We start from the raw sequence: 13,977 nt of genomic DNA, 5'->3' as shown, positions 1-13,977 counted from the left end.
ATTGTCTGTAGCCAAGTACAATTAGCATGTACTGTACAGGCAGTGTAATTATCCTGTCTAACAAGCATGCAGAATTCTTCCTTGCTGGAAGATTGTTTTATTATTCCCTTGGTGTAGCATGGGGCAGCAGTTGGATCCCCATGCTAAAAATAAGAAAGGAAGATGTGCATTTTATGTATTGCATCAGCTTTCAGCAAGCTTAAAATAATGCATCGGGCAAGAACACATCCTTCAGCTGATTCCCTAAAGACTATTGAAAGTTTAACTTCTGTGAGCCACACACACCTCCTGCCATGTGTGGACCCAGAAATAACATCATTCAGCTTATAAAATAACTCGTCAGTTTTTATGCATTGGTCTAAATGCAGGTGGAATTTGGATTGTTTGTGTGGAAGAGAAGAGGTAGCATTAGCTTTAGCTAAAATATAGTACTCTGCATTTGATTGATTTGGCATGAGTGCTGGTCTAAGTAAGTGCTTTCTGGAAAGGTTGTTTATGTGTCCATCTATATTCTTGGGTTTCTTTGTTTTCCAGGGAAGGGAATTGGAGAATGAATGTGTCATGTGAAACAATTTTATTTTTTTTTTTTAATGGATGTGCATCGATACCTTTTATTTGTTTATTTGTTTTTTGTTTTTTTTTTACAAGTGATGTCATATATAGGTGTTTTGGAAAGTGAAATCTTGTTTTATTGGTTACTTTGGAAATTATGCAGTCTTATTACCTGTTTCCAGGGAAGGACAAAAAAAAAAGGAATTGGTGCACAGTGGGGAAGAGATCGCTGTGACACTGCAGTTTGCTGTTTAGGGAAGAGAGACTTTGTAAATCATAATTGAATGGGTGGGTGATTTCCCTTGCTGATGTTTGAATCAATGCTGACCTACAGCTTCTAATATCTTTTATATTGGCAGTGGAGCAGAATGAGCCCATTTCATGGAAAGACTCACGGGGATATTTTTCATTTTAACTTACTGTAACAGGACTAATCTGAAATCATAAGTCTCTTTAATTCTATATACCAGAGACAATCTCTTGATTGCAACTCTTGAAGAATCAGCAATAAATGCATCCCAAATACCAATTATGCATTACTGCTTGTACTTGCTCATAAGTTGACTAAACAACTGTAGTAATGTTTGTAATATCTTGTACAACAGAGGTGTATTTCTGGCACAGAGGTGCTTAGAAATAATTATGCGTTCTTTTCCCTTTTGCTGTAGAATGATATTTTTGTTCTCTGCTTTGGTGAGTTTTGTGTGTTGCTCCATATAGTGAGCATAGTGCTGCCTCCTTATAGTTAATACTTAAAGACAGAGCATGAATGGTGGTTCCAGTAGGCTAAGTCGCTATTGACCTAAATGTTTAAAGCTTGTTTTGGAGGTGTGAGATGAAAGTGTAACTTCCATAAATGAACTGTCAGCTTTGGTGTTTGAGACTTCTGTTTATTTTCTGCTCTGTTTCTCACTCTGGGGTTGTTTTTTTTTTTTTAAGCTGTAAATGAAAAGAAATGGCATCATTAAGAAAACAATGAAAATGTCATTCATATCTGTTAAGGTAGTCACAAGTTTGCTTGGGCTGTTTCTGTGCATGTGTTTGCTTTGAGGCATTCATCCCCAAGGTTGGTGTGGAGCATCACTGCTCGTTCCAGTGCTTCTCTCATTTCTTCTAAAACAGATATGGCTCTAAACCATATCTGTGCAGTCCCAGTGTCCTTTTGTCTGTCCAGTACTTACTGCTGTGATCTTCATCTGGCGTTTCTTGGGATGACAGAAGTGGATTTAGAAGTGTGTACAAACATCTGAACTCTGACTTGAGTGACCCAGCTGTTGGAAATACGCTGCAGAGTTGCAGAGTAGGATTACTTCTAAAAGCATCAGTTGATAGCAGTGGTAGGTAGTGGACTGTGGAATATGTGTGCTTGAATAAACAGGATTACATTGAACTTGGAAAAATAAAGGAAGCAGCAGAATGAAATGTTTAGCTTATGATTCTAATACTACAGAAGAGGAACAGTTGCAGTTTTACCCAGGTGATTTATTCTGCCTTGGAATCAGGGAATAGGTAGCCATGAAACACGTAGTCTTCACCCTCTAAAATGTTAAAAAGAAACTAGTTCTGAATAAAGTTGATTTTTTTTTTTTGGTATGTGGTGTTTTTCCATTTGTTTGTTTTTGGGGGTTTTGTTTGATGTGTGTACGCTTTCAAAACTTGCATAGAGAGCTGACATTTCTGTCTGAGCATTTGTGAAAATCTGGCACATCTACCAGAGTGAATTGAGACAATGAATTGAGGGTATTTGATGGCAATTGTTTTCCTTACTTGAATCAAAATTTCAACTTGAGTGTAGTCCACAGAATGGATTCAAAATTGCAAAATAGGTTTTTATCTCTAAATAATTAAAGGTGTCCATGTGAACAGGAGCCTGAGATTGCCATTACAATCTGTTAAACTGTATTAAGACCAACTCCATACATGAATGTCCAGAGTAGAAATGACACTGCATCTCATTGGCTTTTGATATTCTCATGAATTTTACTAGTCTATAGTTAATCAAATGTTGATTCATATTTGTTTAATTTTTTTGTGGTTTTTTTTAAATCAAATTATATTACAAGGGGCTTAATCACAAGCCTTTTGCTCTTTACCTCAATTTTTTTGCTGTATAGTGCTGGGTCTTTTAAACATAAATAAATGACCTTAATCTACAAAATAAATGTTGCCAGACTTAGCTAGTTACTGAAACATAGACTATCAGAGAGATATAGTTAGAGCTGTGAATCTTTGGGGTTCTTTCTGGTTTTGTTGGAGTTTGTTTGTTTTACTTGTTTTTGTTTATGGATATGCCATTCTCTCATACTTAATTCTGGCTAGCCATAGAATTTCAGGGTCTTAATTTGGTATGACATTTTCCCTTTTTTTGTGTTCTGCTACTCTGTTTCTAACTACACTGAGTGTGAAGGAGCAGTATTTTTTGCCAGTATAAGAACTGTTTTACTCAATCCTGCATTAAAAGGTGATCAGGGAATTTCAGCAGTGGTACTTACCTGGAAAGATGAGCTAAACTGCACAACCTGCTTTAACAGGTTCCTGCAGTTGTGGATGCCTGCCTTTCATATGCAGTAATACAGAGGCAGCTGATTGGGGTTGGCTACATCAATTGTAATTACCTAAACTTAGACATGCCAGCTGGGATGTGAAAAAAAAAAATTAAGTAGGTCTTCCTCCTCTATCTTCTGTCTCTTATTTAAAGTAAAAGCAGATTACCTCCGAGTCGAAAATGTTTTTAAAGTCTTTGTGAGAGGAAACTAAGCCATGATGTTTGTGTTTTTTACATGTGAGAGGTTTTTACGAGATATTTTCCCAAATACAAGCTGAAAGAGCACTGCTGAAGTGATCATCCTGGGCTGATAACTGCCCTGCCCAAACAAGCCCAGTGAGTTTGTGGAGGAAGGAGCCTAATTCCCACCTGCCTGCCCCTTCAGACAGGAGTGTGCCATCAGCAGTTTGACTGCTTGGGGAAGCAAAGAACCTTGAATAATTAAATTTGGGTCATAAAAGTTTAAGTAACATCCGGTCTCAGAAAGGATACATATGTCTGGAGGGGGTACAAAAAAAAAAAGACAAAAGGGAAGCAGGAAGAGAGAGAAGTACACCAAGGTTGAGTGAACAGAGGCCCTTCAGAAAAGGGGAATTCAACCCAAAGGAAAGCAATACAGAAAGCCATAAAATACATCAGGCAAATGTATGGGAAGGAAATCAGAAGGGTGAGAAGTCTATGAAGCAGATGTCTGCTTTGTAATGTCACTTTACAAAAAGAGGAAGTGAAATAGTTCCTTCTCTCTATTAGAGAGTTAAAGGAAAAAAATATGTGAGGCTGTGGACATAAGTGCTCTAATTCTGTGGGGGTGTCTTGTCTTGTTTGTTTGGTAGTGTGGTGGTTTTTCTGTCAGTGAGAGGGAGTCACTGTCACACTTCAGAATGTTGAACAAAGTGATATTCCAGCTGGTGCATTGAAACACAGCAAACTGTTGTGACCAGTTGGATATGCCAAAGAATTCTGGAGAAGTCAGGGATGATGGGGTTGTTCTGTTCCACACGTGCATTTTGCTGTCAGTGTGAGCATGGTGAAAGGACAAAAAGGGTAAGAAAAGTTATTAAATTGGCTGAAACGAGACAAGTTTGAGACAATACAGACTAACCTGATGAGGCAGTATGACTGAGCAAGGAGGAGACAAAGAGGACAGCATGTTGGGCTAGGAGGATTTACTTTACTAGAGGCTTAATTACTGTCTTACCTTATTTAGCAAGGGGGCAGGATAAACACGAGTTTACAGAGAAGAGGACCTCCATGTAGATTCTAAATCTAGAATTGAGCAGCCAAACTTTAAGTGCATGGAAGAAATTAGAATGCTTTATATTAGTGCTTGTCTCCAAGGTATCAAAAAAAAAAAAAAAAAAAAGGGGTGGGGGAAACATATGAGACAATGGAAAGGTAGAACATCTCCTGTGAACAATGAACACTTAGCAAAGCTAAATCCAAGGAAAAGGAAATACTCCCACCCACTCTTTTTTCCTTATCCTTGTTCTCACAGAATCAGTGTTTACATTGAATAACACATCTCTTTCAGGGGCCACTGAAGCTGAGAACTTTTCTGAGAATTCATATGATTTTGACATTTGTATGAGTAGCAAGTATGGGATGTTACAGTAAATAACATTTTGTTTTTAGCAAAAGTGTAGAATTATCATGGTTTTGGACATTGGCCAATTTCAGAGGTGTGATTTTTAGTTTTTGTGGTTCTTCCCCCTCACCCCCTTCATGTATAAAGTATATCTGAATGTGTTATCAGCATAAATGGAGAAGCAAATGCTTTCCCTTTTTCTGATACTAGCTGTAGGAGAGACTCACCAGTACTCTTGCCAGATTGATTTTTTTTCTGAAGTACAGCCCTACCACATGGACAGCTTCTGACTTCAGTGTCTGTCAGGGGTGATGGAATGAACATTCATTACTTCTTTTTAAAGAAAGAAACAAAAACAACCAACCTTCCCCTCTGCAACAAACACACAAAACCCCCAAATCAAATGTGTTTTATCTTGTTTGACTTGTGCTTGGGAAAGCCTTTAGGAACTGTTTGTCTTATGAACATATGAATATTTCTCTCCAGTGTTTAAGAAGCTGCTATGAGGCTGCAGCATCAATGGAGATGATGTGGGCTGTTATCTCTGTGAATATAAACAGAATTAAAAAGGAATTGCTCTGGCTGGAAACTGAACTCCCTTAGCAGTTCGAGTGCTTCCATGCACTGGTGGCTGTTGGAGCCACAATGCCTTCATCTGCTCAGTTCCACCTGCTTTGCACCCACTGCTGTCTTCAGCAAGGAGGCTTTTGAGGAGCTGAGATCTGCCCTGTAGCACGAGAATTTCCATCTCAAATATGCAAATAAAAATCTGAGGGCTGAGCACAGTCTGGTGTACGAGAGTCAGCCCTGAAGCTATCAAATACAACTGTTGATTTACTTCTTTTTTTGTTAAAGAGAAATGCAAGTCAGTTGAAATCAGGTTGGCATGTTGGATCTTCTTGTCACTCCTTGAGATTTCCATCTGATCCAGTGTGGATGGTGGCTGCTGGTCATGTCTCCCTCCTGTGGCACGGGGAGCTCCATAACTCATGCTTATGAAAGAAACCTTTCTTTAAAGTTTTTGATGGTCAGGTTAAATCCTATTGGTAAGCATCAAATGCAATGGAATGCTTTTTCAGAGGGGCTTTAAACTTTATAATGCACTTAACAAGTATTCTCTCCTTCAGTGTGTGTTACCAAGCACATCTGCAAAGCACTTTACTTGCCTATTGTATTTATAGTGGATTAGTGATGTTTTTTTACCTAGAGGGGTATGTGTAAATCCTTGATGTGTGAATTGCTTCTGCAGATGTGTTCAAGTAGAAGTCCCACACTTCAAAGTCTGAATGTTATGGATGTAAAGTACCTGGGGCAAGAGGAGGCCCCGTGTCAAAGTGTTATCTCAATAGATGGTTCTAGGCTTGCAAAAGGAAGGTGCTTTAGCTTGGACTTTCCTGCTTGGGGGAAGAAAGCTGTCTTTTATTACTGTTTGTGCTGAATTATGGGAGTTAATCATTGTTCATGTGTGTTTGCATTGAGAGAGAATGTGTTCACCAAAGGCAGTAAATCCAACAGTTCAAGTTTTCTTCTGCTTGGTGCACTCAGTGCAGTATTCAATAATGATTTTCCCATGGTATGTGCTTTGAAAGCATTTTAAAATACAATAATCACAGGTGAGCAGTGTTTTACAAAACATGCTCTTGCAATGTTTGGGTAATTGGTTTATAGTTAATTATAATATAGTTAATATAGATGCAATATAGTTAATATAGATGTTCTAGTTAATACAGATGTAATTGTATTTCAGAATGTACAACCATACATCAGCACAATAAAGCTGATGTATGGTTGTTCATTCTGAAATACAATTATATCTATGAAAGCATTAGATATAACAACTCCTACATTGGTCAAAGGCAAAATACCCCCAAAAGTCACATAATTTTCTTCATTTTCACTTGGTCTTTGGTTGACAGTGTTCAGTTTGTTGTAAGTGAGGGATGCAAAGACAGGTGAGTTAAAAGGAGGTGCTGATTTTGACCATGATGTGGTAAAGCCCATAGTAATGGTTTCCACACACCTGGTGACCTTCAGTGTGAGAACACGCTGTTGTCTGTCCAGTGCAGTGTCTTTTATCTAACTTCAGGCATCAGCAGCCTCTTTCAAAAAGGGTGTAAAACCTCTCTGCCAGACAAATGCGGGATCATCTTCCGCCTCATTCTCAACAGAGTTATCATCCTAAAGAAGGGTGTTTTGTATCTCTTATAAAGCTTGTATTTATTTTCTTTATACTTTGTGTGCCATGTCTGGTTTTAAAACCAGCTTTTCTTTGTGTTTTTTTTTTCATTATGTCTATTTTTGTCAGTGGTAATCTAAATGCATTTATCACCCTCCTGAAAAGAATAAGGAACATTTTTAGGAATGGTTGAAACCTTTGGCATTATGTTTTTTAGAAGTAAATGTTTTTATTAACATAAATATGACAGCACTTGTAATTAAAATGCTGTTGTGTTTTTAAGAATATTGATGTAGTCTATATAGCTTATATGTTAACAAATACAAAAATGCTTCTTTTGCAGTAGAGTTCTCAAGAAAACTAAGTCCCTGTTTAATATTTTTCTCTTCTTAAAATGGTTTTGAAGGCAAAATTTTCTTCTACTGAAATCGTTAAAACAAGAAATTTGATTTTATTTTGCCAAAGTAATAAAAACTAATTTTGGTTGTAATGAATGTTAAAAATTAGGTGTAATAGAGAAGAATATGAACCTATGAAATAATAATTGCTTTTTTAAAGGGTATTTTTGTTCATGTTTTTTTGTGGTCAGTTGGAAGGAAGTAAGCACTTTGTTTCCTGCTAAGTGTGGAGGGCTTTAAATATATAGTGCTTGGTGCTAACTTTTTTAAAGCATTACTTATGACTGACACATCCTGGTGTAGTTTGCTCTTCCCGCTAGCGACCTTGAAAGCATGTCTGTGCAATAATTGCTTATTGCTGGAACAAAAGATAGTTCTGTCTTTGATTTGTTTGAATTCAGGAAGCTGTGTTTGCCAAAGTAAAATCTTGGTGACGCAACTGTGTGAGGCTTCAGCAGCCACACCTCTGCTGAGCAGTTTCAAGTTTTTAGTTTTAACCTTTGTCCATAGCCATCTTCCTTTTCCAGCAAAACATCTGAGGTGGTTTGCTTTCTTGCTTTTGCACTGGAGCTGTGCTAAAGAAATGCCAAGTTAGAAGGAAAAGCAGCAGCAAGTACTGTTGAGGCTTCCAGCCCTTCTGTGCTAAGGCAACTGGATGGTTGCAGAATAAATGGATTCTCTTGCTGATCACTGTGGTAAGGTTGATGCACAACATTCTCGAGTGTTGGATGATGTAGATTGTGTGGGGTTTGGAGAATAGGATTTTTTAACGAGCTAGATATGCTTGATATCTGAAAAGCAATATAGAACGCCATCACTGAGCGCCAGTTGCCTTCCATTGAGAAGGGATAGTGGATCCAGTTAAATAGGTACTTCTTCACTGCTGTAATGCAGTTTTCAGCATGGCTCTGAGGTATTGCATGAACATTTGTCTTTGATATTGGTGTTTAATGTAAGAATGCATTTCTAATGAGCCAAGCTGCTGGAAGTGCTCCCTCTAGGACTGTGTGAATGTAGTTTTCACTGCTTTATGATGAGGATTTGCCTTTGTGTAATTATGGATTTGTAAGAACCGCTCCAAAATTAATAGGTTTTGGACAGCAACTAGAGTTTTGAAGTGTGTATTGCTGTTAAAGTGCCGAGCTGGTCCCTGTGCTGTACCTGCTGCGTGTCCTGACCTCTGCTCCGGACCGAGTCTCTGGCGAGTGCCATTTCTCACCATTATCAAACTGCAAGCAAGCATTTAATTACAAATTAGCTGTTTTAACTGCTTTGGGGGAAACAAAACCCCACGGTGTTTTGAAATTAAATCCTGAAGGATCAGTATTTCAGAAGCAGATCCGTCTATTCCTGCCTGCAGCCGTCCATATTTATGTGTGTGCTACACGTGTGGCTTTTAATTATCAAACACCAAAGTTTCGTGTTGAGATTTCTGAAATTTTCTGAAATTTGACCCTTGGATGCAAATTCTAATTTTTTGTCAAGCTCCAAAGTGCTTTAAGCATCATGTTTGAATGTTTTCTGAGTGTGGAGGGCTGGAATCAAGAGTCATGGTCTTGGAGAGCGTTCAGAGCTTTGTTAATTCTGCTCTCCAGTCAGATGCAATGCCAGGGGTCAAATCTTTGTTTACAGCAGAAGTAAATGAAGCAGTCATTTTACAAATGACTTGTGAAGAAATGATAGTGGTGGCGTGTGGAGCCTCTCCAGTCTGTTTGTTGCTGCATTTAGCCGTGCCTCAGCTTTGTCCTGCCCGATTTACTGCCAAATTATGGCACACCTCCCAAAGACCCTCACTGAAAGCAGTTTGTGATCTTCTACCATGTGCAATACCACATTCATCATCACAACCCACTGTTCATGAGTTAAAATGGGCATGCAAAACTTGTCATTTACAAAAATAGACTTATTTTCCTCCCTTCTAACTTGTTAATTAATACTGTTGTGTTTCTTGCTCTTCTGTGCCTGCTTTCTGACAGGACTTCCAGAGCTAATCAGCACCACTCCTTTCCTAAGTCTCTTGGAGGTGCTGGTGAAGGATTCAGGCATATTCTGTACCTCAAGAGACTAAACTGTATTTACTGTGGCTTTTAATTGGGGAAAAAAAATACATTTCCTCATTGAATGTGTTTTCAGCCATTGATATAGGCAGACTTGCCTGCTGCAGTACAAATAAATATCATTTGTGTTCAGTGTGATCTGAGTAGCAGACTAAGTATCTGCAGAGAGAATAGCTTCAGCGTGCTTGAAGTAAAGCTATGATAGACACAAGATACCTGAGAGATCCAGATGCTCAAGAGCAGTTTCTCCTTAATGATTGTTTTGGTTTAGAATGGGAGGAAATTTAGGGAAGTGATATAAAAAAAAAAAGTTAGTAATTACCCACACTAAAACCCACTCTACTCATTACCACATTAGTTAAAAAGATCACAAAATTAAGAAAATCTAACAAACCAAAACCACTACAATGATAGATAAAAGAAAACTGTGCGTGCCTCAGAAGAAGTTGGGAAATGTAATTCTGTCTAGAATTGGGAAAGTTGTTCAAGTGTTTGACATGTATTGAAAATTTCCTAGAACAAATTTTTGTCTTGTTGCTGTATTATGCAGACTTCAAATTGAAATGAATTTTAAAAAGCTTTCTGGTGAAGTTAAGAGGTATACAATAGCTGTTATACATGAAAAAAGTCTTTCAGCTTCCAGGATTGACTAACTGTTGCCTTCCCCTTGGGCTACAAAGCAAGTGGTGAATGCTAAAGTAATGTGAAAATGGGATGGTAAAAGACTTGGAAAAAACATGAAATAATCTAATTTAAGAATGTTTTAATTGAGGCTTGGTCTTCTGGCTGCATTTAGATATAAATGATACCCATTCATTTGGTATGTGATAACCTCTGAGAAAGGACTGGAATGTGCAGTGAGATTTTTGTGCTTTGTTAGGAAATACGTAAAATTAAAAGTGTTTATGATTGAGTACTTAAAGTTATTCTATGCAGAGATGAGCCTTTTACTTGAAGACAGATTTACGTGATATTCACAGCTCATAAATCATTCTTGCATTGCCTCCCTGCTAGACTATTGGCAGTAGAAGGCATTTCTCAAAATATGCCTGTTTTCAATTAGCTCAAGGAAAATTCTCTAGTTACAGAAAGAACATCCATCCCTATTACCTGCTCCAGGAATTAACACTCAAATACGTTTGCATGAAGATTACCAAAGCTTAGTGTGTGTAAGCGATGATTAGGGCTGATTTTTAAATAGGGGAGGATAGGAAGATTTAAGCCCACTGCCTTTGAAATGTTTCTAATCCTGAGGTTCAGAGTTGTGATGGGCTGTGGAACAGCTCCTCAGACATGGAGAAATGCAGCCCAAAGCACGTTGGGCTGGAAGGCAGGAGGGTTTGAGAGCCAGTGTGGTGTGGCTGGAGCTGGTCGGGCTCTGGTTCAGGGGTAATGGAAAGGCAGGATGCTGCCTCGCTCGCCCAGGTTGCTCTGCTCTCCTGGGCAATTGTGCTATTTGTTGTTTTTCCTCTTCAGCAGCAATTTTCTGTAAATTCTGTGTACAGCCTTCCCCTGTTTCATCTCTGGGCTGAGGCAATTGTGAGCTTCTTAGTTCTGTTTCATTGTGTCTTCTCTGAACAGCCCTCAGACGCCCTTGCCTTTTGTTTGCAATTTGCCCGCTTCATTGTGCCTTGGTTAAAAAAGGTGCTTGTGTCCATGCAGTTACAGATCCCTGCAAAACACAGCTTGTTCTGTGCTCTCAGGATATTCCTTGCATGGTGAGTTCCACCTCTCCTACATCGACTTTGTTCTCTTCACTGAAGAAAAAGCAAGGGATGCTGCCAGCTCTCACAGAAAGCTTATTTTCTTCCAAGGAGCATTGAAATAGTTCTAGTCTGTGACTTTTTCTATTGAAAACCAGATTTGTGTGAACTGGCATACTTGGGATGAACAATGTCCCATTAATGTGGTCGATCCAAAATCCCTTTTTGAAGGCAAAATGGGTGATCTTGATATGTGTGACGTTGCCAAAGTAAATGTCACTCGAAGTCATTGGCTTGCACTTAGCTGGAACAATATACCTGGCTCTTATATAAAGCTTTTTTTTTCACTGCCTGATCGTGGGTGAAGAGCTAATTTTATTCTGTTTTGCTGGTAGTGAGTGGATTTCTAAGGTACTGAGTTAATCGGAACAACTCTTCTCTGTATTCCCAGAGAAGGAAGCGTGTACTTCAGCACGTACGTTTGGATGTGTAAAATGACAAAGAGACAAAGTTTCTAGGAGCATCTTGTCAGCTCCTCTGGTGGGGAGGGCAGGTTTCTTGAGAGCATGTGTGTGTGTGTTTGTGTACATTTGGAGAATCTGTGTGAACATATGTCAGCTCCTTCTACAGAGCGAGCATTTCCATAAATTGTTACCAGTGTCTAGATTAAAATGATGCTGGTGTGTATTTGGGCTGTTAGGGCAATGCTAGCCATCTAATAATTTAAGTAGTCACCTTTTCACTGTGGTCAAAAGAAGTGGGTCATTTTACAATGTTTGTACAAGGAAAAAAATGTACTCTGTGGCATTGAGACTGTGACACATTTTTCTGCTACTTGTAATGCATTGGGGCTTGGTGCTCAGGCACACAAAGGACAATGATAAGGAAATGCTTTGTCTATAGCCTATATTGGGAATTCTTGACATTTTTGTTAATAGCATGTAAGTGTGTGTTTATGGGGCTAGAAAATCACTTTAGAGATGCTCACAGTTTGTGGCTGTGTCAGTACAAACCTGGGCTTTTATTAAAGACTTGGTGGACAGTTCTGAAGTGGCTGGAGTTTGTCACATCCACAAGTGCTCAACAGGAGGATCTCTTCTGATCAAACAATGTATGTGTCCAGGGATCTTTGTCTGAAGGCATTCCATGTGTCAAAATGCAAAATGTTCTTTAGTAAAATTAAAAAGAAACAGACTGTGGGTTGAATTCAGTATTTGTAGGAATAGCATCTTTTTACCATACTTTTCAGCTGGAAAGTGAGATGGGACAGAGGGAGGATAGCCTTGGCCATGCTCAGCTGACCTGTCTGATGAGTCAAGGAGTAGCAAGCACCATTTTGTCCCCACTTTTTAAAATCTTTTATTTAATATATCTGTGATCTCAGGCTTTTGAAGGCTGAAGGAAACTAATGCCCAGTTTTTATGAATTTATGAATGTAGTAGATGCCTATCTCTTTGCTATAGGGTTTCTGGAAAATGTAATTTCTCCTTTACTTGCATAATAACTCTTCCCAAATTAAAAAAAATAATAAAATTATTACTTAGCTATAGGTTCTGTGCTTTAATAAGAACAATATGCCTCCCTTTTACAAATGCTTTTATGCTCCTGACTGTTGCATCCCGTGATGTAACTTTTCACTTGAAAATCTTCCACATCCAAAAACCCACAAGAGGTTGGAGGCAGGAATAGGAAGAGAGTATTTTAAAGAGGGACCTTACTTTGTTCTTTATAATAGTACTTATAAAATGTGCATGTTTATTATATATAGATACATATAAATGTATTTATTTATTTAAAAGGATAAATATTTATATGCATTATTTTTTTGCCAGCTTACGTCAGTAACAGTTAAGAATGCTTTTGTGTTGTGTTAACCATTTCTGTAAAATCTGAAGAGAAGCAGCATTAGGGTTGCCTCTAGCTTGGAGGAAGCCATGGTAGGGAGCAGAGGTGCTGTGTCTGAGCAGTGCACAGGGAACAAGGAAACATCACCATCAAACACAAGGTGCCATTTGTTTCACCTGGTTGTTGTAGTGCCAGCAGTCAAATCTGCTTCAGTTTTAGTAATAGTGTTTGAGTTGAGGCTAAAAAATGAGAGGTCCTGCTCCTTTTGGAGTTCTACCCTTGATTTCTAGGGAGGAGAATGGGGGAACTCCTAGAATAATTGTAATGTCTTAATATATTATAGCTGTCAGAAGTATTTTCTGGAAGGATTTTTCTGAGGAATTGCTGTATTATCACCACAGCCCTAAATGGAAGTTACTTAGAATGAGTGTTAAACTGAAATGCTACACAGGGTCATGGAAGATAGGCAAAGCTAGCATAATGCTTTGGGTTGCTGTTCAGACACTGATGGTGCTCCTGAAAAAGCTCCTTTTTCTGTGCCTTCCAGGGACTGATTTCTGAATTTATCCTGTCTCTTCAGGCTGTGTGGCTAGCACTTGCACAAGCTTGAGGAGGAGACAATTGATGCTTTGTGCATGAGGAAGCACTCTGTTTAACATAGGCAAAGATTAGTATGTGCCAAATACAGAAAAGCAAGAAAACTGCTCTCAGTTATTGACAGCTTGTGTATTTAAGAACGGGGAAGATGAATAAAAGGAAAGAAAAAAAAAAAAATCTTTGTTTTTTTTCCCCCAGTCCTGACTGATCGAATATCTGTTTAATAAGTAATTTGTGAAAAGGAAATAATCCTAATGGGCTCTTGGGTGATTGGTTTATGGGCCTGGCTCCAGGAAACCTTGGAGAGAATAATTTAGTTAAAAGGATGACACAAATGAGGCAGAGAGGGAGATGCTCACAGCCTCACTAGCAGGGTGTTGACTCTTGTCAGTACTGTCTGTCCCAACTCCACAGAGTGGGGGATTCCTGCTGTTCCCGGGCTTTCCTTGGCGGCACATGGGAGCTCTGCCTGAGCTCTCTTCTTGTCTGGGCTGGCTGTGTTTGCCAGGAGCCAGGACC

At 38.8% G+C, this 13,977-nt stretch overlaps 1 protein-coding gene across 3 annotated transcripts in view; it reads left to right on the top strand.

The window, feature by feature from the left end:
- EML4 (EMAP like 4) overlaps positions 1-13,977 on the top strand; it is a 147,347-nt gene that overhangs the window by 25,866 nt on the left and 107,504 nt on the right. Inside the window, exon 1 of one of the 3 annotated variants that reach the window (XM_063152104.1) lies at positions 7,768-7,951. The exons of the other annotated variants lie outside the window; for them this stretch is intronic. Coding sequence (XP_063008174.1) covers positions 7,927-7,951 — 25 coding nt within the window. The 5' untranslated portion in view covers positions 7,768-7,926. Of the gene's footprint in view, positions 1-7,767; positions 7,952-13,977 lie in introns of those variants that run through there. 3 annotated transcript variants of the gene reach the window in all.

The sequence above is a fragment of the Melospiza melodia genome, chromosome 3, assembly GCF_035770615.1.
Source record: "Melospiza melodia melodia isolate bMelMel2 chromosome 3, bMelMel2.pri, whole genome shotgun sequence".
NCBI classification, from domain to species: domain Eukaryota; kingdom Metazoa; phylum Chordata; class Aves; order Passeriformes; family Passerellidae; genus Melospiza; species Melospiza melodia.
This window is presented reverse-complemented; position numbering and strand designations above follow the sequence as displayed.